The 22,708-nt window shown below is 54.9% G+C and overlaps 1 protein-coding gene across 3 annotated transcripts in view; it reads left to right on the top strand.

Annotated features, from left to right (window-relative positions):
* The first annotated feature begins 1,772 nt into the window (after positions 1-1,772).
* Positions 1,773-22,708, top strand: part of RPH3A (rabphilin 3A) — a 32,286-nt gene continuing 11,350 nt past the window's right edge. The window contains exons 1-8 of one of the 3 annotated variants that reach the window (XM_050318602.1): positions 1,773-1,889; positions 10,388-10,606; positions 11,046-11,057; positions 11,822-11,956; positions 19,748-19,877; positions 20,604-20,690; positions 21,106-21,268; positions 21,672-21,716. In XM_050318602.1, the coding sequence (XP_050174559.1) occupies positions 10,530-10,606; positions 11,046-11,057; positions 11,822-11,956; positions 19,748-19,877; positions 20,604-20,690; positions 21,106-21,268; positions 21,672-21,716 (649 nt within the window). In that variant the 5' untranslated portion in view covers positions 1,773-1,889; positions 10,388-10,529. Of the gene's footprint in view, positions 1,890-10,387; positions 10,607-11,042; positions 11,058-11,821; positions 11,957-19,747; positions 19,878-20,603; positions 20,691-21,105; positions 21,269-21,671; positions 21,717-22,708 lie in introns of all 3 variants that reach the window. The other 2 variants (XM_050318601.1, XM_050318603.1) reach the window with 2 other exon arrangements.

The raw sequence follows: 22,708 nt of genomic DNA, 5'->3' as shown, positions 1-22,708 counted from the left end.
GCTCCAACCTGGAGCAGGGAAATGCTGCACTGCCCAGATAACTTCCAGGATTTTTGCCTCTGCACTTGAACCTGAGCATCCAGGCAGGATCTGCTGCTCCACATGCTCCATCCAAGTCCAGGGAGGTCAAACAGAGAGGTTAACCCCATGCTCAGTCAGATCCCAAGGGAAATACAGCAATTCCTGGAGAACCAGAGGGCTGGCGAGGGTAAAAATAAACCAGGGAGGAAATAAATAAATAACCCCCCCTGCTTTGATCTGCTGCAGGATCTGCCAGACTGCCAAAATGGATTTCTAATTCCACAAAGAATCAAACTGGCTCTTTTATTTTAGAAGGTGGGTTAAAAAAAGGAGTGGGGAAGTGCCAGGTATTCAGAACAGAGAGCGGCAGGTGTTGCTTTTTTCCTTGTTGGAAAGCCAGTTTTAGATCTGATTATCAAATTTCTGCTGCTTTTTATGAATCTCTGAGGAAGGTGTCAAGACAGATCAGCTTGAAAGTCCTGTGCTTCTCTCTCCAACTATTTTGCATAAGCGAGGAATTCTTTTGCTAAATAAAAACACAGAGTTGGGCCTGGAAGGGAAGGAGGTGTCCATCAAGCATTTACATGATGCCAATCAACACTCAGTCTTGAGTGGTGGAATACTTTCCTTGCTGAAGGCAGGAACACGTTCCATCCTTCAAGGATTTCTGTCTCTTCAGGGATTTCTTTTCAAATTCCCAAAATGTAGGGTTTTCATGAGAGGCTTTATATAAAAGTGGGGAAATCCAGCTGGAGGAATGAGGGATTGTCCTTCCTCTGAAGTCTGAGCAGAGCTGGACCAGAGATAGTGTGGGGCCCTCTTGTACCTGTGGCTCTGAGTGGTCTTTAGGGTGATCTTTAGGGCTGCCAGGGTTGTGGGATCCCCAGTAACTGGGAACTGGGAGGGACAGGACACTCTCACAGCTTTTGGAGGATGCTGCAGGTGTGTGGGATCTTTAAGTTCACCCCATTCCACCCCCTGCCATGGGCAGGGACACCTTTCACTATCCTGGGTTGCTCCAAGCCCTGTCCAACCTTGCCTTGGACACTTCCAGGGATGGAGCAGTCACAGCAACCTGTGCCAGGGCCTCCCCACCCTCACAGAGGAGAATTTCTTCCCAATATCCCATCTAACCCTGCCCTCTGGCAGTGGGAAGCCATTCCCCCTTTGTCCTGTCACTCCATCCCTTGCCCAGAGTCTCTTTCCAGCTCCCTTGGAGCCCCTTTAGGCACTGGAAGGGGCTCTAAGGTCTTCCTGGAGCCTTCTCTTCTCCAGCTGAAGACCCCCAGCTCTCCCAGCCCAGCTCCAGAGCAGAGGGGATCCAGCCCTCGGAGCACCTTTGTGTCCCTCTGGACGTACTCCAGGAGTTCCATGTCCTTCCTGTGCTGAGGTTTCCAGAGCTGGATGCAGCACTGCAGGTTGGGATCTCACCAGGGCAGAGAAGAGGGGGAGAATCCCCTCCCTCGCCCTGCAGTGGTCAGGGCTGGGGAGGGATGGGATGGAATGGGATGGGATGCGAGAGCGGTATGAAAGAAAAGGGTGAGAAAGAGTTGAGGAGGAGGATGAATGAGAGCAGAAATGAGGAGAGGATGAGCAGAGGGGTCCCGCTGCCGCCCCCCTCTCCATCCGGCTGCGGGAGGGGGTACCAGAGGGGGCCGAGGGAGGGCGGGGGCTGCTCCCTGGGGCGGGCACGGAGCGGGGCGGCCCCGGCCGTGTCCCCTCCCGTGTCCCCTCCCGTGTCCCCTCCCCGCACCGCCCCGCGCTGCTCCGCAGTGCTGCCGCCGGAGCCGCGCAGCGCCAGCCCGGCCGTGCGCGGGGAGCGGCCCCGGCACCCCGGGACCCCCGGGACCCCCGGCACCCCGGCCCAGGTAAGGGGGGGTCGGGGGTCCCCCGCGCTGCAGCCAAGTGTGGGAGCGGGAGAGCGGCAGCGGGTGGGGGTCTCACCGCATCTCCCCGGGGCGGGCAGGAGGTGCCGGGGGTGCCCCGAGGCTCCGCAGGGACAGGGATGGGGATGCGGATCCAGGGATGCTCCTTCCCCCCAGCCCCACGCCCGACCACGGGAAAGTTGCAGCATCTCGGAGCGGTGCGGGCCGTGGGTGACACTCCCCACCCCGCGACCGCGGCGCCTGTGGGTGGCCGGTGGCAGGGGCTGGAGCAGGTCCCTGGGTGTGCGTGGGACTGCATCGCCGGTGGGTGCGGGTGGGGGGGTACCCAGGTGTGTAGGGGGCTGGCATCGCCCGTGGGTGCGGGCGCAGGGGGGCTGTGGGTGCTGCTGCTGGTCTTCCCAGTGTGTGGACAACTTTGAAGTGTGTTGAGCATTTCGAGGGGTTCAAGCCCCCAGAACTGGCTCTTGTCCCTGTTCCCGGAGTGTGCCCAGTGGGAGCTGCGGTGGCAGCTGAGCCCCTTCCCAGGCACCTGAGAGCAGCGGGATGCAGGGAGCGACCTGTCCCTGCTGGGGGGGCACTTGGGGTGCTCTGCTCCCTGTTGGGGCTCTGGAAGGGCATCACTGCCCAGCTCAGGGCTAGTCCAAGGGCTTTGGCAGGTGCCTTCGCTGCTCCATTTCCAGGATGGACAAAAGTGGTGCACGAGGCATTAAAAACCTTTCTGGAGTAGCCTGGAACCTCCGGGAGGCAAAACCAGGCACCTCGAAACTGGGCTGAGGCTGCTGGATGCTGCCGCTCCTAGGGAAGGGCTCCTTCAGGAGAGGGACCTGATTATTCCTCTTGCTGCTGTCCTTCTAATAATTCTGGTTTCAGGTATAAGCTGGAGCAGCAATTTGTCTTTGTGCAATTAACACTCCTTCATTTCACTGCTAAAAAAGCTTGGAGCAAGGTGGCTGCCCCAGCCGTGGCTCTGCTTTGGGCTCGGGCAGCGCCACGTTCCTCCCGGGATCCTGGAAGTGTGCGGGGATCAGCCTGATCCCCCCCTTCCCGTGAGGCTGCAAGAAAAAAAGATAATACGAGGCTTCAAAACACGGACAGTTGGCTCCAGGGATGCAGAGCTGATAACAGATGAACCATTTGCTTTAATTACTGGTATCAAAAGCCCAGACTGCAGCTTAGCCTGAAAATAAATATTGTTAATGTTGTGACACTGGGCTTTATTTGATGATGCATCATTCATCCGGCAGGGACTGAACGAGCTGCTCGCTGCTGCTGGAGGGCTGACTCAGGAGATCTGCCTCAGGGGTTCCGTGGGCATCAGCCCGGGGATGTAGAGCCTTGGGGCTGGGAATTGCTGCAGCCTCCCGCGGGCACTTTGCTGGGATCCCCCGGGAGGGCAGCGCTGGGTGGGCGCTGCTCGCCCGCAGCGGCCCCGCAGGCTCCGGCGGCGCTGAGCCATCGCCAGGCGATGCGGTGGGAGCTGTTTGCCACCTGCGGGGTGGGCTTGCAGGGACACCCCACACTCACCAGCCCTGCTCAGAGCACCCCACATGGCTGCAAACCCCGTGCCCAGGTCGGCGCTGCCTCCAGCCCACCCCTCTGCTTCCTCCTCCTTCGCAGGCTCGCCTTGGCGCTGCCCTGGCTCCCCGAGGAGAGCCAAAAAACGTGCCGAAGGTGGGGAAAACGCGTTTTTCTCGCGGAGCACCCTTTGCAGCGAGGGTGAAACCCAGGAGCCCATTGCAGGACTCTGCTGCGCCTCCGTGGCCGCGTGGAACGTGTGTGCTGGTGTTAAACATTCCCTGGCTGGGGAAGGGCAAGGGGAGGAAGAACTGCTGAGGGGGGTGAGGGGGCTCAGCATCTCAGCCTCTTTTTGTGCTTGAGTCCTGAGGGGCTTTCTCTGGGAGATGAAAGCGAGATGGTCCCCGCCGTGTGGCCCGCAGGTCCCGGGGGCTGTGCTGGCAGCGGTGACCCTCTGCCAGCTCGCTGGTGGCCCTGGCTCAGTGCCCTCCTCCTGCCCACAGCCCGGTGACGATGTCACTGCAGTCACTGCCAATTAGTGATAACGGTAATGAATCGCTCCAGGTGGTCCCAGCAGAGCACTCAAGGTCTGGGAAGGGAGGAGGGCTCTGCTCCCCAAGGCCAGGCTGATTAATTCCCACATCCTCGTTAGGCTGGGGAGTGGTCGGGGGTGAGGCCGGGATGGTTTATAAGGGTCACATGTTGGAGGCAGCGCTTCCTTTCTCCAGCCCTGGGAGGTGAGGGTGGACTCTCTGCTTCGGACCTGGTGTGTTGGGGATGGGCAGCGGGTCTGGCTGCATGAAACCAAATACTGAGGGTGTGTGGGGAGGGAGAGGAGCTGTGCTTGGTGACTGAGCAAACTGGGAGCCCAGGGTGGTGCAGAGGTTGAGCTGGGTGGCCCCGTGCTCCTCTCTGCCGGTGGCTGGGCTGCCCATGGCCCCTGGGGAGGGGCTGTGGTGCCGGGGCGATCCCCTTCACACCATTAGGACCTCTCTACACAGGTCTGGTATGGGGGCCCTGGCTCTGGGTGGCTTCTCTGCCCCAGCCTGGGCATCCCATGAGGAGGGTAAGTTTGCACCCCTGAGCATCCTCCACCCAGGGTCATGCTCTGGGGGTGCCAACCCTACTACTGCTCCTGTGGTGAGACACTATGGCCCTCAGCCACCCCTGGAGCATCTCATGGGGACTGTCACCACCTTTGGGAAACCTCCCCTGGCAGTGAACAGGACCTGCCACCCCCAAGCACAGCTGGTTGGTGATTCCCACCCAGCATTTTCCCCATTGTTAAACTTCTTCCAGCTGCAGTTGGTGAGTGGGGGGGTCCCTGCACCAACATCCCTGGTGGGGCTGGTTCACCCTGGTGGCTCTGGCCGTGCTCCCTGTCCCAGGCATCGAGGGTGTGATCCGTGTGCTGGAGCCATGGGGGATTTATCTGTTGCTAAGCAGCTTTGGAGCAGCTCTGTGTGGCACAAGGAGCGATGGCAGCACCAGGTGGGCTCAGGCATCGCCGGGACCCCCAGCTCCAACAGCCACGGGGAAGTGTCGGATAAACCCAGGAATGATGGTGGTTTTTTTTTCTTACCATTGTCTTTCCTGTAATTAATCAAGGGGAGTAAATCCCTGTGACAGCATCATAACAGTGTTTGGTTTGTGAAGGAGCTGCTGGAGGAAATGTCAACGTGCTGCTTAAATAAAATTGACTGTGCGATGCTGCTCGGCTGCCTTGGGATGCAGCTTTGTCTGGAGGATGACGGGGAGCTGGGAATTAAGGGGGAGGGGAAAGAAGGCATTTCTCAGCACCTTGTGGGAATTTAAAGGCAGCACAGACATGGCCTTAAGGAAGGCTCCCAGGTGCTGTGGTGTGGATTTAGCTGGAGGGCAAGGCAGGCAGGAGCAGCCCTGGGGACTCCGTGGGGCAATGCAGTGTGTGCCAGGTTGTGGTGCTGCCATCCTGGCATGCCATGACACTGGGGGTGGGTAGGTGGGTGCTGCTGAGTGGGATTGCAGGGGTGTTTGTGGTATCAGGGCACCGTGGAATGGCTGGGATTTCTATTGCTTTGCATTTCCTGTCAGTGGGTCACCGTCACCTGGGAATGTGGCTATCACATTTAGCTTTAATCAGTCAGCTAAATCTATCTCAGAAATTGCAGGGCTGCTGGTCCCTGCAAGGGTTTGGTGTGGGGTTTAAGGATGTGATGACCCCAGGTCTACGACTTGCTGGTTCCGGGTCTTTCCCAAAAGCTGGATTCCCAGGAGTCCTGAGCCTTGCTTTCCTGTGGGGTGGCTGAGGGGTTCAGTGCCCAGGATCTGATCCCACCTAGTGGCATTACTGGGCTGTTGGAGCACGCAGGTCCTTGTGGGAACACTGGCAGTGTGTGCTGCCGTGCCAGTGTGTCACCCCATGCTTCATCTGGGACTGTCCTGTCGTCCTATGCCCCAATCCTGGCCCAGGTGTCCAGGGGAGCTCCAGGCCAAGCAGATTTGTGCCAGTGAGCTCTGCCTCCCTCCATTCTGTTTTGAAAGAAAAGCCTCCAAAGTGGGCTGTTCCATGGTGCAGATGCCCCCTTTTGCCTGAACTTCTTAAAATAATTTACGTGTGAGATGAGACAAATGATGGAATGTCAGGATTTGAGGGAGTTTTGATGTGTGGGATCCTATGGGGCTGGGCTGCCCTCCTGGCCCCCCATGTGATCTGCTGATTCTCTTGCAGTGTTACACAGCTGTTCCAGCAGGTGTTTTGGGGCTATTTCCACCTTTTTTCATGCCCCTCTGCAGGTAAATCCAGCAGTAGCAAATCCCACCTGCCACTGGAGGACAGTGAGCACCCACTGTCCGTTTGGGCAGCTCTGTGAACCCTAGAGCCATGGGAATGCCATGCCATGGGCCCTCTGTGCTGTAGGGAGTGGTGTCGGGTGTGCGTGGCACGTGCACTGGCCAACCCCCTTTTCCTGGGAAAGGAAAAGCCTGGATGTTGAGAGATGCTCAGGGTAGAGCTGGACATGGGGTACAGTGTGTGTGTCTGGTTGGGACTTGGGGTCCCCTGTGGTTTGCAGACCTTCCCGAGTGCCAGGTGTGGGCACTGGAGCTGGAGAAGGCAGGATCTGGCCCTGATGGAGTTGTGAGATGGCAGTGAACCTCCTCATGAGCTGGGAGAGATTTCCAGCCAAACACGGTGTTTGGGGACACTGAATGATGAGGAGACATGAGATCCGTCCTGGTGTGTCCCAGCTCCTACATTTCTTTCTCTCCCTGCTCAGCTGGGGGGTCCCAGTGGGTGCCTATCACCCCTGGGAAAGAGGCTGAGGAGCCCCATCAGGTGAACCCATCCTCATATCCTATTTTTCCATCCCCATTCGCAACTCTGTCTGCGGAGTGTAAATCCACTCCCATGCCAGTGTGCAAACCCCACCAGCCCGACAGAGGATCGTGTTGGGATCCATTCAAGTTCAAAGCCTCCTGTTGGGTGATGGCACACAGGAATAGTCTCCCACTTGGCAGCAGAGCAGCAGTTTGGGTTGGTTGGTTGGTTGGGGTCTGGCTGCTGCCGCCGCTCCATCTGCGAGTGTGCTCCGAGTGAATGGACGAGCCCTAAAACCTGCTCCTTTCAAACCAGATTAATCACATTAGGCTTTGTCAATGCAAAAATTACCTCATCATTGGCACTGGCAGGTGGTGGAGAGCAGCAGACTTATTCAATATTTAAGAAAGCTGCATTGCAGAGCTGAGAAGGCTGGAGAAATAGGTTGCCTGTGTCAGTGTCTTTGCTGGTGGAGACAATCTCTGCAGGCATCGAGTGTGGAGTGTCGAGCTCACCGTAAAAACCTGATCGTTGCACTGGGAGCCTGTAAAATACTGAATTGTCTGTCTTTTTCCACCCTGGGTTGTTATTTCCAGGTGGCTAAAGGGGTGTGTTTGAGCAGCCCTGGTAGAGGGTGTCTCTTTCCAGGTGCCCAGTGTGCGGGTGGCTTTGGGTCCTGCCTAGGGAACCAGCAGCTCCTGGTGCCGTGGGGTGGGATGGGCTCATGCCATGGGGCTCCTGCTGCCTTTCCCTGCCCTCCCAGGAACTCTGGTCACTGATGCTGCATCTGCCAGGTTTTGGGTGCTGGAGATGTGCCCGTGAGTTGGCACCTCCTGGCTCGGAGCGAGCGGCGATGACGGGAGAGGCCGAGGGATCGGCGGGAGGCGTTCAATCCCATTTTATCAGGGCACGATCGCATCCGTGGGCTCCGTCACACAGAAGTAATGGAGCGGCGTGATTGGAGTCATGTGGCCCTTCCTTAAGGCCAGAAATTAAGACCTCACTGCTATTCCTGGCTCTGCCCTGGACACGTCGGCGCCGGCGGGAGCTGCCGCCTCCCTCCAGCATCCACCGGAGAGCTGCTCGCATTCCTGCTCATCCCAGACCAGGGGGAGCAAGCCTGGGACCCTCCGGGGTCAGCCAAAGCCTGGAAGGTCTTGGCAACCTCTTAGGTTGGGATGTTTCCATTTCATTGACTAAGTGCTGCTGCATCCCATCGATCACTGCTTGGATGGGCCACATCCTTTGGCTTGGGAGCAAGGATTTGGTGGAGGGGGGAAAAGCCACCGTAAGCTGTTATTTTGTTCTCCACCATGTGCTAAAAATGCAGAACCAAGCATTAGGGCAAGCGAGGGTAGTTGCTGGAAGTAATGCAAAGTAGATCTTCCAAATCTATTATTTATAGGCGGAGGAACGGGTTGTGAATTCCTTCAGGAACTGTCCCTGGGCTCCGCTCCATCCGCAACAAAGCGAAACGCTCGTGGCCTCTCTATTATTAGCAGAAAGTTCTAGTTGAGGGAAGAAGTTTTCCTCCCCAGTGCTGAGTGCTGGTGATCACTTTATCCTCTTTGCTAGGAAAAAAGCAGGGATTTTCCGCTAATCTTCCCCCTGTTGCAGGGCTGGGCTGGACGCTCCTGCTCCATGTGACCTTGGGCCACATCTCCACAGAAGTGGGTGGTGGCATCACAGTCATCCCAGAGCACCCTGTTAAATGTGTGCCCACCCCACAAGACCCCTGGGCTGTGCTGGGACCCTTCGTTCCCAGCGGGAATTTGCTGCTGCACTGCGGATTGTGGAGGTGGTGGTGGGGACTTAAATGAACAATTTGCTTATTTAAGTGACCTTGTTAATCAGAGCCTTCTGGTTTGGCACAGGAATAGGCTCTGTGTGAAACCAGCAGAGCACTAATTACCCACGTGCTTCACTTCTCCTTTTCTTCCAAAAATATTTTCATGTATATGTAAGTTTTCAGGGAAGCCAAGGTGAGCCTCAAATCTCTGACTCCTCAGAGATGCTGCAGAGCAGGAAGTGGGTGATGGGAATTATGGGTTTTTCTCCCTTTTTGGGGAAGTTTTATGTTTTCCGTGGCTTGGAGTGTTGTGATTGCAGTGGGGCAAGTTTACAACCTCCTGTTTTCCCTCTTCTCCTTGGGGAAACCTCCCCAGTGGCTCTGCTGGAGTTTTGCTGGAGTTGCTCCATGTGCTGCAAAGGTGCATTTACCTGTTTGGGCTGAGCTCTGGTCCTGCTGGGATGCACTGGCACCTCTGGGATGCTGGGGTTGGTGCTGGGGGTCCCTCCCAGGCAGGGAGGAATCCACAGCAACACCATCCCAGGGCAGCAGGATGGGGAGATGAGGTTCTCCCAGCCTGTGGGCCATTCATCATCCACAACCAGGCTCTGCAGAGGGTTTTAGGTGGGTTTTTTTGGTGTATTTTTAGTTCTTCTGCAGGCAGAGGAAGCGATTCGAATGCAGGTGCTGAGAGCGATGCAGGTGGGAGGCTGTTGCTGGGGTGTCTCTGCTGGTCCCCCACCCTTGGAGGGGATGAGTGGGGGGAAACCTGGGGGTGGGAAGTAGCTGAGCTAAAAAAATTGCCTCCATCAGCAGGAGGCCCTAAGGAAGGGAGGGTCTGTATGCAGAGCCTTGTGCTCCGGTCAGCGCTGCAGCAAAGCCCTTGCTGGAGGGATTGTCTTTGCTTTTATTCCCACTTTAAGGGCTGTAAAGGGAGGCTCAGCCTGAGCTTCTCCCTTTGCAAGTGGGGTCTCATGGGTGATGCCACCCCTGGACACACCAGCTGCCCTTGGGGACCATCCTGGGAGTGGTCCAGGTGGGACAGTGACTGGCAGTGTCATCACAGCGTCCCTGGGGCTGTGCAGGGGGATGGATCCTGCCCTGGGCTGGGTTTGGAGGACACTGCTCTGGCCAAGGTGATCACATTCCATAAAATCACTGGTTTTCCCTCAGAAGAGATGATGGGATGGAGGGATCCATCCCTACTCTGTGAGTGACATCGGTCACCATCAGTTTGTGCCTTGCCATTCCCATGAAGGGATTGGGGGTAGTGGCGGGGGGGGGGGGTAAAGCACCTCCAAAATATGGAAATACAAAACACTCAGGCTGTGGATTTTTCATCAATTTGTATTTTAATAAAACTATCAGTTTTGCTGAAAGGAGAAGGGTTTGAAGAACCCTTTCTTGACAAATCTGTTGGAGATGAGTGGACAGACCGTCGTGTTCCCATGTCCTCCCCCGGTGCCTCTCCTGGATCCCTTTGGCAAAACCTTTAGTAAGCAAAAACAAAAAAAGGAGGAATTCTGTTCAAGAGGGAAGCCTCAGTTCAGGGAAGGACAGCGAGATGTGCTGGGTTTTGGGGAGAAAGTTCCTGTGGTTTGTGGATGTTTCTCTGAAATAGAACACCCTCCTCCCTCCCAGCTCTCAAGCCTCATAATTAATGTGAGGTCGGGTATCTCATTAATTACCTCCGCACCGAGCGCGGCTGCGCTGCCTCCCGGGACAGGGTGCTTGTAGGATCCTGCGTCTCATGCACAATATCAAGACAGTCACCAAAGTAACGTTCCCTGCTCCAAATCCTCTTGATGCCAAACATAAAGCCTTTCCCGGTATGATTTTTGAGATTTTTCTTTTGTGGTTTATTTTTTTCCCCTCCAGCCTGGCTGAAAGCTCTGGGTTACCTTCGCTGGCATCGCTGCTGTCTGGGAGGTGACTGACTTGCCCGGTGTGCCACGTTGGTGCTTCTCATCAGGGCATTGGTGTCCCTGGAGTCAGTCCCTGAGCGCCCCGGGAGCGGGCGATGACCGACGCCGTGGTGGGCGGCAGCTCCGACCGGTGGATGTGCCCCAGCGACAGGACCATGTCTGTCCGAGCCAGGTGAGAGCAGGGACTGGGGCTGTGGGAGGTGACACAGGGTCTTCCTCTGGGGACATCAGGAACTGGGTTTGTGCCGTTTGGATGTGGATGTTTTGCGGTGTTACCTCCTAAACCCCCTGAGCGGGTGGTGGGGACAGACCCGTGGATGGGCATGAACCTGGTGCTGATGAGGAGTCCTGTCCAGCTGCTCTGATGTTCTCCAAAGTGGTCACCAGGCAGGGAGGTGCTCCCATCCATCTCTGTCCTGTTTGGGTGGGTGGTGGCAGCACCTGTGGTTGTGGACAGGTTTTGGGAGCCTGGAGGATGCAGGGGCTGGGCAAAGCTCATGTTTGGAGCTGCTCTGGGGACTGTCACCTCCAGGGGCTGTGCCAGGCTGAGCTGGCCTTGTCCCTGCTCTCACCTAATCCTTATTCCCTCTCTTTCTTGTGCTTCCCAGCAGCGAGAAGGAGCAGTAAGTATCTCCCTTGCTTTGTTTTCCTTTTTAACTTTATCAGAGTAGCAGGTAAAGAGGAAAGTTTTGAGAGAATAGGAAGAGCCTTGTTTTAGATGCAAAAAAAAAAAAAAATTGAGTTTGGGAAGTGTTGCACGGGGTTTTGATCAGTTTAAGGTTCAAGACTTGGATTCAATCCAGGGGGAAAAATACCCAGGAAAGGTCTTTAGATGAGCAGAAAGACGAAGGTATGAGGGCCATTTTCCTTTTGCATCCTCTGTTGTTCCAGTCGGAGTGGCAGACGTTACCCTGTCACCAGGTTATCGCTGCCTGACGCCCAGGCTGGGTGAAAGGATCCTTGGAAATGATGTTAGAGGAGGGAACACTCCCATGTTTGCTGAAATGTTCCCAAAAAAACCCCACCCACTCCTGCTCCATCACCCCGGTACCGCGGCTCACTGGCAAAGCTGGTGTTCCACAGCGGAGAGGAGGCTGCAAAGTGAACTGTGTTGGTTGAAACACTGAAATAATCAGAATAGTTTTATAAAGGAATTTTTTTATCCGTATGAAACGAGTGTTTCCATATGAAACCCTCCAAAAACAGAGGTAAGAGCTTCCAGCCGGGGGTGGGGGGGCATTTGCAGCTAGAAGGGGTTTGAGGGATGGGGTGATATCAAAGCCCTACTTTGGGGTTTGGGAACTGGTGCCTGGCTGTTCCCGCACACATACACCATCCCTGGTAGGAATCACACATGTGATCCATGGATGAATCCCTGTTCCCACAGGCTCCCCGCCGGCTGGGGCGGCCAAGCCGACCGGCAGCACAAGGGTGAGGAGCTGACGGATGAGGAGAAGGAAATCATCAACAGGGTCATCGCCCGCGCCGAGAAGATGGAGGAGATGGAGCAGGAGCGCATCGGGTAAGGCAGTGCTGGTGGCACTGGTGGCATTGGAGGTCCATGGGAGGAACATGGGAGGAAGCTCCTGCTTGGCTGCTTTCCTGGGAAGCAGCTACTGCAGTGCAGTGTTTCTCCTGAAAGGAGCCTGCGGGGGATCTTTGGTCCTCAGCCAGGAGGAACCTGCGCACAGGGGAGGGATCTGCTCCGTGTGCTGCTCCTGCTCCGTGTGCCACAGGGGTCTGGGACAAGGATTTATAGTGTCAGCCAGTTTTTTCAGCCTCAAAGGGATCATTAATAATATGTTATTTCGTGAAGCTGCTTGTCCAGGAGCCTGAGTCCCTGTGAGTGTGGGCAAAGCCACGGCTCACCCAGAGGAGCTTTGTCTTGTTTTGGGAACACAGATCTGGGTCTGTAGGGTGACGGATCCAGCCCTGTGGTTAATCCCTCCTGCCACCCTGCAATGAGCTGTCTCTGAGGCTCAGTAGGTCTGAGTGATGCTCAGGGTTGGTACATGCTGGGAGCAGCTCCTGGAGATTCTGGGGTACCCACGATCACTGATGGGTACTGGGGACATCCCTGGTGCCCATGCAGAGGCTGAGAAGTGCCCGTGTTTCCTTTCCTGCCACTCTGCCTTTCTTGGGCAAAGCTGGCAGGTGAAATAATGGTAATGAGGTATCAGCTTGCTCTGCTGGGGCTGGTTTTCCAGTGGGATCTCCATAATCCTCGTCTGTCAGGCATCACACCTGTTTTCCTTACAGAGGAACAGTTTCTTCTTGCTGAGCTTAAGCATCTGGCTTTTTTTTTCCCCTGGAGGGAACACACTCAGGCCCAGGCAGGAATTGTGCTCTCCACTGCTCTGGGAATGCCAAAGCCCATCTTGTAGCTCGGGGAAGCTTTGCTGTCCCTTAAATACCGAGTGTGTTTTTGGTGCAGCCTTGGGGTGCTCTGGTGGATGCGAACCGGTGGATTTAATTACCCACTTCTAGAAATCCTTTGTTAGGAGTGGTCTGTGAACAGCCTGGGCAGGTGTTGCCTTGGCAGAGGTTGTTCTCACCATCAGGGCTTGGCATGTGCCCCTTGGATGTGCTGCTCCCTCAGGCTCGAGGTGCCTCCCCAGCTTGGCATCACCTCCCTTTACAACACCCAGCGCTTTCCTCTCCGGGCTTTTTGGCAGAAACCAGGTGAAAGTGGCTGTGAATGGTGGTGATTCATTCCCCAAAAGTGCTTACAAGCAGCGTTTCCCCGGCTTTGCCCATTTGCAGCCCTGTAAGAATTACTCTCAAACGTGATGCTCTTTGGATCGGGCATAAATCATCTTCAGCGGAGAGGGGTGGGGGATGGAGGAGAGATTTATTTTGCATCGTGCAGCTGTTTTGCCAGCCTGCAGAAAGTCTCCCTTTCGCCTTGGTGAGCCGAGGAGGAGGAGGTTTGCTCATCCCCATTCATGAAAAGCCGGGCGGAGGACTGGGAGCCGGGAATGCTGGCGGATGTGCCGCCGCAGCTGATTCCCCCCCCCCTTCCCTGCGTGGAGGCGCAGCGGGAGCCGTGCCAGCCCCTTTGTGTTTGTTGGCTTGCACAACAAGAGCCTGTGGGATGTTCAGCTCCAGAAATGTGGGACAGCGCCTGGATCAGTCTTGTACGGAATCATCCGTTCAGGAGCTGCTCGGACCTTATCCAGGAGAGCTCCTTATATTACAAAATAATCTGGGTTTGCCAGGCTGGCCTCTGGCAGGGAGGCAGCGGATGTGGATGTCCCTCAGTCCAACAGGCTGCTCCAGGGAGCTGCTCCTGGAAAGCCTGAGTTTCTGGGATTTTTCTGGGATTTTCTCTTCCTGTAAGGGAGGAAAAAAAAAAAAAAAATCCTTTAAAACTGGTCCAGAGAAGCAGTGGCTGTTCCAGCCCTGGAAGTGTTCAAGGCCAGGATGGAGCAACCTGATTTAGTGGGAGGTGTCCCTGCCCATGGCAGGGGGTGGAACTGGTGCCTTCCAACCCAGCTATTCTATCATTCCATGCAAACACTGGGTTTGGTTAACATAAGGAATAGCTCACATAGAGTGAGTGTGCCTTCCAAAGAGGGAATGTGTGGTAAATATTTGAAGTGGATGTTTTTGAGGGGTTCATTTGAGCTTTACATCTGATACTTGAGCAATCATGAATCCTGCAGCTGGTGCTGGCTGCAGATGAACCTCCTTGTGCCTGATGTCTCTCCCAATTTAGTTCCCTCCCTCTCCTTTATCCTCTGTCCCACCAGCCCCTTACCTCAGCTGGGTTGGGAACAAATCGATGCTGCTTGTTGAGATGTTGTTTGTGAAACTGGACTTTGTGTCAAACCCAGTGATGGAATTAATCCAGTGAAAGAGTATTTTTAGCTACAAGGGTGGATGGAGCCCATGGGATGCATGAGCTGGATGCTGATGAGGATTGTAGGACAGGGACACTTTGTGTAGGACTTTTTTTGGCTGGGTCGTTGTCTCATGGCACAGAGAAGGATAAATAGGAGCTGAAATCGTCTTAAACGTGACGCAGCAAGAGCACGTCTGGATGGAGCTGATGAAGGACTTCACAGCTGTTGGGTGAGGAGGATAATCCCTTGGGCTGGTTGAGGGACACAGGGGCTGAAAGCTGTTGGGCAGAGGGATCAGAGGTCCATCTTGGCAGGGCTGAATCTGCTCTTGTCCCATCTCCCTCCCTGCTTGGCCCGGCTCGTTGTCAGGGGGTCCCTGTGCTGTCTCTGGTGATACTCCAGTGATGGTGGTGGTGCTGATGCTCCAGCTGCACTCCAGGAGGAACCTGTTCTTCCCAGCTGACACAGGAGCACCTGCAGGCACTAATTGACTCCATTATGCATCTATAATTGGGTGCCATCAATAACACACCGAGTCTGCTCTGCTGCCTAATGAGTTCCAGCCTGCTCTTGGCATTGAAGGAAAGATCTCAAACCACCCAAAGTTGGAAATTGATATTTCTGGAGAGTGCCTTGCACAGAGCTGGTTCTCCCAGGGGTGAGGTGACACATGGCTCCTGTATCCCCTCCAAAAGTGCAGTGGCTTGACTGTCTCCCCATGGGTCACAGCCTCTCACCTTTCCTCCGAGCACACCAGCTCTGGAGCAGGATTGCATTTTAATTTGGCTGCTTATTGCTGGGATGACACATGGATAATGCCAGAGCAGATGGCTGAAATCACAGGGGATTAAGTCATTAACCTTGGTGACCAGCTCTCTGGGGACCACAGCCTCAGCTCTTCTTCCTTGTGTGCAGACAACATAAAAGTAAAATTAAGGGTCAGAGAAGGGCAGGGAGATTGCTGGAGACAGACAGGAATGTCTCCTGAGATGCCAGCTCCTAAAGGAGATGAGGTTGATTCATGGCTGGGAGACAACTCATGCTGCTTGAGCTTTTGTGGGATTTTGGTTGGGTTTTTTCCCTAAAAAGAAATCTTCCTCTCTTACTTCCAAGACTAGGAGGAGCCTGTAAAGTAACAGCCCTCCTGTAACACATCCTGGGAGGCAGCAAGCACATGAACATGGAATGGGAAAACACAGGTCCCTGTGGCCTCTGTGGGCATCTCCCCTCCATGGTGAGGGCTCAGCCTGGAAAAGCCTGAATGGTGCTTTACCTTTAGTTACCTGCAAACTTGTAGGGGAGGAAAGTTGCTTCTCATTTTCCATCCCAATTTTAATCATGTTTTCTTTAATCTGTAGCTTGGCTGCTTTTCTTGTCTCTTTCATGCCATTAAAATTAGCCTTAATTTAATATTCAGCCCTTTAAGGCACATGATTTCCCCACGGAGGCAAAGCAGTGCTTAACTCTGGAGGCACTTTGTGACCTCCTTTGTGTTCTACTGGAGTTTCTTTTGGCCATGGAGGTGGTTTTTTGGTGGCTGAGCCTGTCCCTGCTGGTTCCCACGTGGTGCTGGGGAGCACCTGGCTCATCATGCCCTGGATCAGGTCCTTTTCCCACCCCCTTTACAGCATTAAATGTCCTCCCTGACACAAAACCCATTAAGCACATCCTTACCATTAACTTCTGAGTGGCAATGAATATTTAAACACAACAAACTCTTGTGTGCCTGCCCTGCTGTTAAGTCTTGTTTTCCGGGATCATCAGCACTTAATTCCAGTGTCTCTCAGTCCTTCTCTGCATCCCTCTGATCCTGCTCCAAGAGAAAATGCCAATGCTGCAGCACTGACAGTCCCATGGGATCATTTAGGTTGGAAAAGACCTCCAAGATCACCAAATCCAACCATTAGCCCAACACTGCCAAACCCATCACCGGTTCCATCGTGCCTAGGACTGAGCCCAGCCTGAGGTGGTCCCTCATCCCCGTGGGGATGCCACAGACCATGGGAGATGTTTACAGGTCTCCTGTGACCACGAGTGAGCCTTTCCCTGCCCACTCCAGGGCTCTGGGGCTGCTCACCTTCCTCTTCCAAACCATATTTATGGGGCTGGGTTGTTAATATGTTATGGGGGACTGTTTTATTGCTGTTATCTCAGGTGCACGTGGAGCATTTCAGATACAGCTGCTCCTATCTTGCTCCCATCGGTGACTAATCCGTATTTCTTTGGCGGGTGATGGATGTTCTCCCGCTCCACAGGGCTGGCTCCGGGTGCTGGGCTGAGCCAGCTCCCTGCCACCAGCTTCAATTACTCCTCTCTTGGCTTTTTTCCCCCCTGTTTTAACAATCTGAAGGATGTTTCCTGCTCTTTGAAGCCAGTCCTACAGAGGCCAGAGGGATGGGCACTTGGTAGGGCAGATAATGGCGTGGAAGATGTGTAGCCCTGCAGACATGTGAGGGAGAGGGATGAACTGCAGGGCCATAAAGATGATAAAGAAATCATATCCAAGGGAGAGAAAAGCTTTGGGAAAGGCAGAAAGCTTGGCAAGAGCGGGCCTTCCCTTGGTTATTGGTGGGAGACAGTGTGGAAATGGGGCTCTGGAGGTGCTGGATGGAGCTGGAAAGAAACCTGGGCTGTTTGCTGCCAGTTATTACTTAATCAGGAGCTTCCCAGCCCAGGGGTCTCCACATAACACCCCCTTTCCCAGGGCTCTTTCTGCCAAGCTCGCCACAGGACTTAAATTTAACTTTTTATCCACTTCTCTCCCAGCAGGGTTTGAATCGTGGGGGGAAAAAAAAAAAAAAAAAAAGAAAAGCTCAGTTTCTCCTTCTTGAAGGGATGTTTTAATTAGGGAAATGTGCTTGGCTTGCAGTGGGTGCCACAGGTGTGTGTTCTGGCTGCTGAGCTCTTCCACTGGTTAAAAAACCACTTAAGGAGCCGCTTGTGCTAAATGAGAGACCGGGAGAGATTTTGCAGCTAAATAATGAATCTCTTGAAATGCAAAGGCTTTTTCCTTTTTTTTTTTTTTTTTATCCCTTTGATTGTGCCATTTGTTCTAGTTTCTATAATAAGTTTGTTTGGGCTTGCAGATTTCCAAGGGGAAGCTGCTTTGCTTGGAGCTCTTGCGGCGCAGCCGGAGGGAGGGGGATTGCAGGAGGTGCTTGTGCTTTGCTGCTTGGAAAAGAAAGGCTTTCCCCCCTCCCCCCAAAAAATGTTCCCCCTGGTGAGGTGGGAATGATGGGCTGCCACAGAAGGTGGAGGTTGTGGGTTGTTTGCTGCTGGGGGCTCTTGGTGGGGACCCTGCATTGAGTGGGCTGGGATTCATTTCACTTATTTAAGAAAAACTTGGGGAACAGCCAGTTTCCAGGTTTTTGTTGGAATACTGCTGGCTGGGGGTTATGGGATGAGGCAGCTCTGCTGAAGTCACTGGGAGCTCCATGTTTGCAGCAAAATGTGCCATGGGGAAGGCACCAAGGGTGGGTGCTGATGGGTAGGGATGGACAATCACCTCTCTTGAGTAAATCCCAGAACAGTTTGGGCTGGAAGGGACCTTAAAACTCATCTCATTCCACCCCCTGGCACCTCCTGCTAGACCAGGTTGCTCCAAGCTCCACCCAGCACTGGAGCACCTTCTCCATGAAGTGGGAAAGCACGAAAACCCCTCGCCAAGGTCCAAGGATGTTATTTTGTAACAAAAGGCTGCAAACCAGAATTGCTGTTTTTAGAGCCCCCGTGGTCCTGTCGCTGCCGGAGCCGCGGGCGATGGAGACTGAAGGAACTTGTGAACTCCTCCATCTGCTGTCTGGTGACACTGCAACTGTGAAAACAGCCATTCCTCCCCACTGCTGGCTCCGTCTGGCTCTGCTGCTGCCCACCCAGCCCAGCAATCCCATCTCCCTGCTGGGAACAGGCTGTGCAGGTTCATTAAGAACCGTCAGGAGGCACCTCCACACTGGCAGCCTGGAGCCCAGGGGGAGGAGTGGGAGATTCCCCGGTGGGTTTTAGCAGAGCTGTTGTCTCCCACCCAACTGAGATGATGTGACAATGTGGCTTTGGTTGGATAATGTCTGTGGAGTCACAGAGCTGCATCCCCACACTGGACTTGATGTGGTGGCTGGTGAAGTGCTTTGAGATGCTCCTGTTGGCTGCAGTGATGAATTTCTGAGCTGTGCTAGGCTGCACATCCCACAGAGCTCTATTTTAGGAAGAAATTCTTCCCTGTGAGGGTGGAGAGGCCCTGGCACAGGTTGCCCAGAGAAGCTGTGGCTGCCCCATCCCTGGAAGTGTCCAAGGCCAGGTTGGATGGGGCTTGGAGCAGCCTGGGATAGTGGAAGGTGTCCCTGCCCATGGCAGGGAGTGGACTAAACAATCTATAAGGTCCTTCCCAACCCAAGCATGATTTTTTCCCCCTCTTGCTGCTGTTCCTTCATCTTTCCCCCTTGGAGCCCACAGAATACCAGCCGTCTTGCAAGTGGCTGGACACCAAACCAGAGGCACCCTGTGTGGAAGGGAAGCTCATAAGTGGTTTATGAGCCTTTCAAAGGTGCTGGCAGCCGAGTCACCATAAATCCAAAGGTGTCATCAGACATGGGAAAATGTCTTTCCAACGCCAGGTGTTTTTCACGCCGCGCCGTGTTCACGGCTCTGTTGGATTTGGGTCAGGCTGACGGGGGGGATGGCGGCCTCAGGGGCTGCTCTCTCCGGTGGGCTTGGATCTCCTCCTCCCTTCCTTCATTCCTGCTCCTTCCTCACTGAATGGCATAAATAATGCATCCTTTTTCCCTTCTCGTGCTATTTTTAGGGCCAGGATTCTGGGTTAACTGAGCGTACGATGCTGGCAGCTCCCTCCTGCTTCCCAAACTCCTTTTGCCAATGCTGGTTTTCCAGACCTTCCCTAACTGTTTGTTTGGGGTTTTTTACCTTTACAGGATCCAGGTGTGTTTTTCTAACCTGTTCTCCAGTGGGCTTTTAGCATTTCATTGAAAGAATTTCCATAATTTCCACTACAGGCAATATTTTTCCTTAATTAAGAAGAAAGCTAATTAATTCATTCAGTCCTTACCAGAGCCCTTCCAGGATTTCTTGCAGCTCTTTGTGGGCAGTCACTGGGTGGAAAAGTTTCCATCTGGGGACAAAGCTGCTTCACTGATGCCAAACTGCTCCGTGCAGAGGTGCTGCCTTGGATGGATTTCCATATGTGTGTTCGTGGAGCTGGGGCTGGTGTCAGCTCTCTGGCTGCATCTGTGGAAGTTAATATTGTGCAATATAAAGTATAAAGGACATGCTGGAGTATTATATCCCACTGGGATGTCTTCTCCCCTGGTTGCATTCCCATAGTTGGAAGGGGAGAGTCTCTACTGGGAGCTGCCAAAGGAGTGGCCAGACCAAAGGCAGCGGCTGCCCCTCAAGAACAGGACCCTGGCCCCAATATCCTGAGCCTTTCCTGACATTCCCTGTCCCCTCTTTGCCAGGAGGCTGATGACCAGGCTGGAGGACATGCGCCGGAGCGTGCTGGGGGACGGGGTGAACCGCTGCATCCTGTGTGGGGAGCAGCTGGGGCCGCGTGGCTCTGCCTGTGTCGTGTGTGAGGACTGCAAGAAGGTGAGACCCCTCCCTGTGCTCTGCACCCTCCGGACCCTCAGAGCTCATCCCTGATCCCCACAGCCTGTGGCCCCCAAGGAATCCCCCAGCAATCGTTCCTGACTGCAGGAACCTGCTGCAGGGATGCCACGTGGACTGGCTGGCTCAGGGATTGTTAATTCATTTTATTTTGTGATTTCAGGCTCTTATCAGTTGGAAAGTATAATTTTGAATGCTGTTGGTGCTTGTGAGCGAGGGGGTCCAGCAGGGTGGAGCTCCTGCAGCTCTGAGCAGGGAGAAAGGAGGATGGGATGGGTGTACTCTGAATCCAGGGGGGTGAGCTCAGCGATTTCCCACATCCCTGGGGGAGCTGGTGGGATGTTGGGCTCTGGGTCCTCGCGTAGGCTGCAAATGGGACCGGTGTTTTCAGAGAGTGCTCTGTGTGGGGAGGAAAGGAGGAGTTTGCTTTGCCACACGTGGCTCACACAGAGCATCAGGGCAGTCCTCGGGGAAGGTTTTACTGACAAATCTGGGAGAGCATCTCAGCCCAGGGGAACCTCGGTCTTTGGGGACGTGTTTCTGTAGCCTCACATCCCTCCACGCGTGGGAGAGGACGTCTCCAAGGGTTTCTGTGCTCACTGGTGCTTGTGCTGGGAGAGCTCTCGTTAAGCAGCCCTCATTAACCTCCCACTGGTGGTGCTGCTGTGGTGGGACCTTGCGGTGGCCAGAACTTCGTTTTCCCTGCAGAACGTCTGCACCAAGTGCGGGGTGCAGACCACCAACAACCGGCCCCACGCCATCTGGCTCTGCAAGATCTGCAGTGAGCAGCGGGAGGTGAGTATGGACTGACCCCCGGGCTCCCCCTGCCCCGTGGATATGGTCCCTGCCCTTGGTGTCACCCTGTGCACTGTCCCCACCCCAGACCTCCCAGATGGGACCAACTCAAGCTCCCAGGGATTTTCAGCACCACTAAGCCTTGCCCGGCTGTTCGAGTCTGGTTCTTACGTCAGGGTCTTGTTTTCTACACAAAGTGACATTTGTTTGTCCAAACCAAAGTTTTGGTGTCGCAGAGGCTGCTGTGGGCAGAGATTGACTCCCTGCAGCATGAGCCAAAGAGTTAATTAATTAGCAGCATGGGCTGAAGGGTGGGCATGTGGAGTTGCAAGTCCTCCACCTGCTGGTGCAGGGGGATGAAGCCCCCAGGATCCCTCCTGAGACGTGGATGCCAGCCCTCTCCCTGCTCCCCCAGGTGTGGAAGCGTTCTGGTGCCTGGTTCTTCAAGGGTTTGCCCAAGCAGATGTTGCCCCAGCCGATGCCTGTCAGCAAGAAGGCACCCCAAGCCCCGAGCGAGCCCAGCCCGGCAGAGCCACCCACCCCGGACCCCAAACTGTCCTCCCGGGCACCCACCCGAGGTAGGTGACAGCGGGTGCTGACCCCCTGCATTGCCAGGGGTGCTGCCAGTGTGGTATTGGGTCTCTCCACATTTTGTTGGCATGGGAAAATCCTAGGAAAAAGCACCAGAGCAGTCCTGTGGCTGCTGCCTGTGTCCTAAAGGGCATAGAAATGGTCCCCGCTGCCCTCCCTGCCTGTGGAGGTTTTATCCGGGCTGTCCACGTCGGGATGGAGGGGATTGCAGGAACATCCCTCAGCAAGGCAGCCCCGGGTGGGGATCAGGAGATTGGGCAGTGCCTGGGTATGAACACGGTGAGGGAGAAACCTGGGAAAAAAGTAAGAACAAAAAGGGAAATAAGGGTTGGTGTCGGGGGGAGTGTGGGCTGCAGCTTCACCCCTTCTCGCTCTGTTTGTGCCCCCAAGGCCAGGCGGAGGCCGGGCCCCCCCCAGCCGAGCTGGACACCGAGGGTAAGCACCGGCCTTCGCCCCCTCCCCGTGCCGCTGTCCCGGTGCCACCTGTGCTGAGCCCCCTCTCTCCCTCCCTCCACTCCCACGGCGTTTTCCCGCAGTTTCCCATGGCAGGCTGCAGCAGGACCTCTCCTCGCTGCTGCCGCCCACCACGCGGGGACTGAGTTATTCCTGGGCTTGCCCACCCCCTGCACACGCCGGGGCTGAGAGGCTGCGATTCCAGCGCTGAGCGGAGCTGCCTCTGTGGGTGGTGGGTCCTGCTGTGAGGGGCAGGAGATTTTCTGCTTATTTAACTGCAGTCCTTGGAAAACCTCCCGGAGAAACTCCTGGAGGCTTGTGGGGGCTTGTGCATGTCTGCAGCGGGTGGAGCAGCTGAGCTGCTCTGGTTTCCCCCACAGAAGGGCACCAGCACAGAGCTGTGCCCAGGCTGGTGCTGTGCATGGGAGGCAGAGAAAGGGGGGATTCACTGGGATTTTTTTATGGTAATACCTTGCCCCCTGCACCACTTAGAACCATGGAATAATTTAGTTTGGAAAAGCCCTCTAACACCACTGAGTCCAATCGTTCCCAGGTGTCACATTTATATGTCTTTTAAATCCCTTCAGTGGCTCCACCCCTACCCTGGGCACCTGTGGCAGGGCTAGACAACGCTTTCAGGAAAGTAATTTGCCCTAATATCCAACCTAAACCTCCCCTGGCACAACCTGAGGTTGTTTCCTCTTATCCTGTCCCTTGTTCCCCAGGAGCAGAGTCTGACCCCACCTGGCTCCAGCCTCCCATCAGGGAGTTGGAGAGACCAAGAAGGTCTCACTGAGAGTTAATTTTGAGTAATATCCTGCATTTTCACAGTTCCACATCAGAGTGCTGAGGTGCTGAGGATTCTGGGCCCCCCTCCAACACCACCTGCTCCTGGCTGGACAATCATTAAGGTGGGAGCAGTTGTGGCTCCCTGTTGGTGGCACAGCCTTTTTCTGAGCTGTGCTTCCTTCACC

Source organism: Myiozetetes cayanensis, unplaced genomic scaffold (assembly GCF_022539395.1).
Source record: "Myiozetetes cayanensis isolate MyiCay16 unplaced genomic scaffold, myiCay2020 scf21, whole genome shotgun sequence".
Lineage (NCBI taxonomy): Eukaryota > Metazoa > Chordata > Aves > Passeriformes > Tyrannidae > Myiozetetes > Myiozetetes cayanensis.
This window is presented reverse-complemented; position numbering and strand designations above follow the sequence as displayed.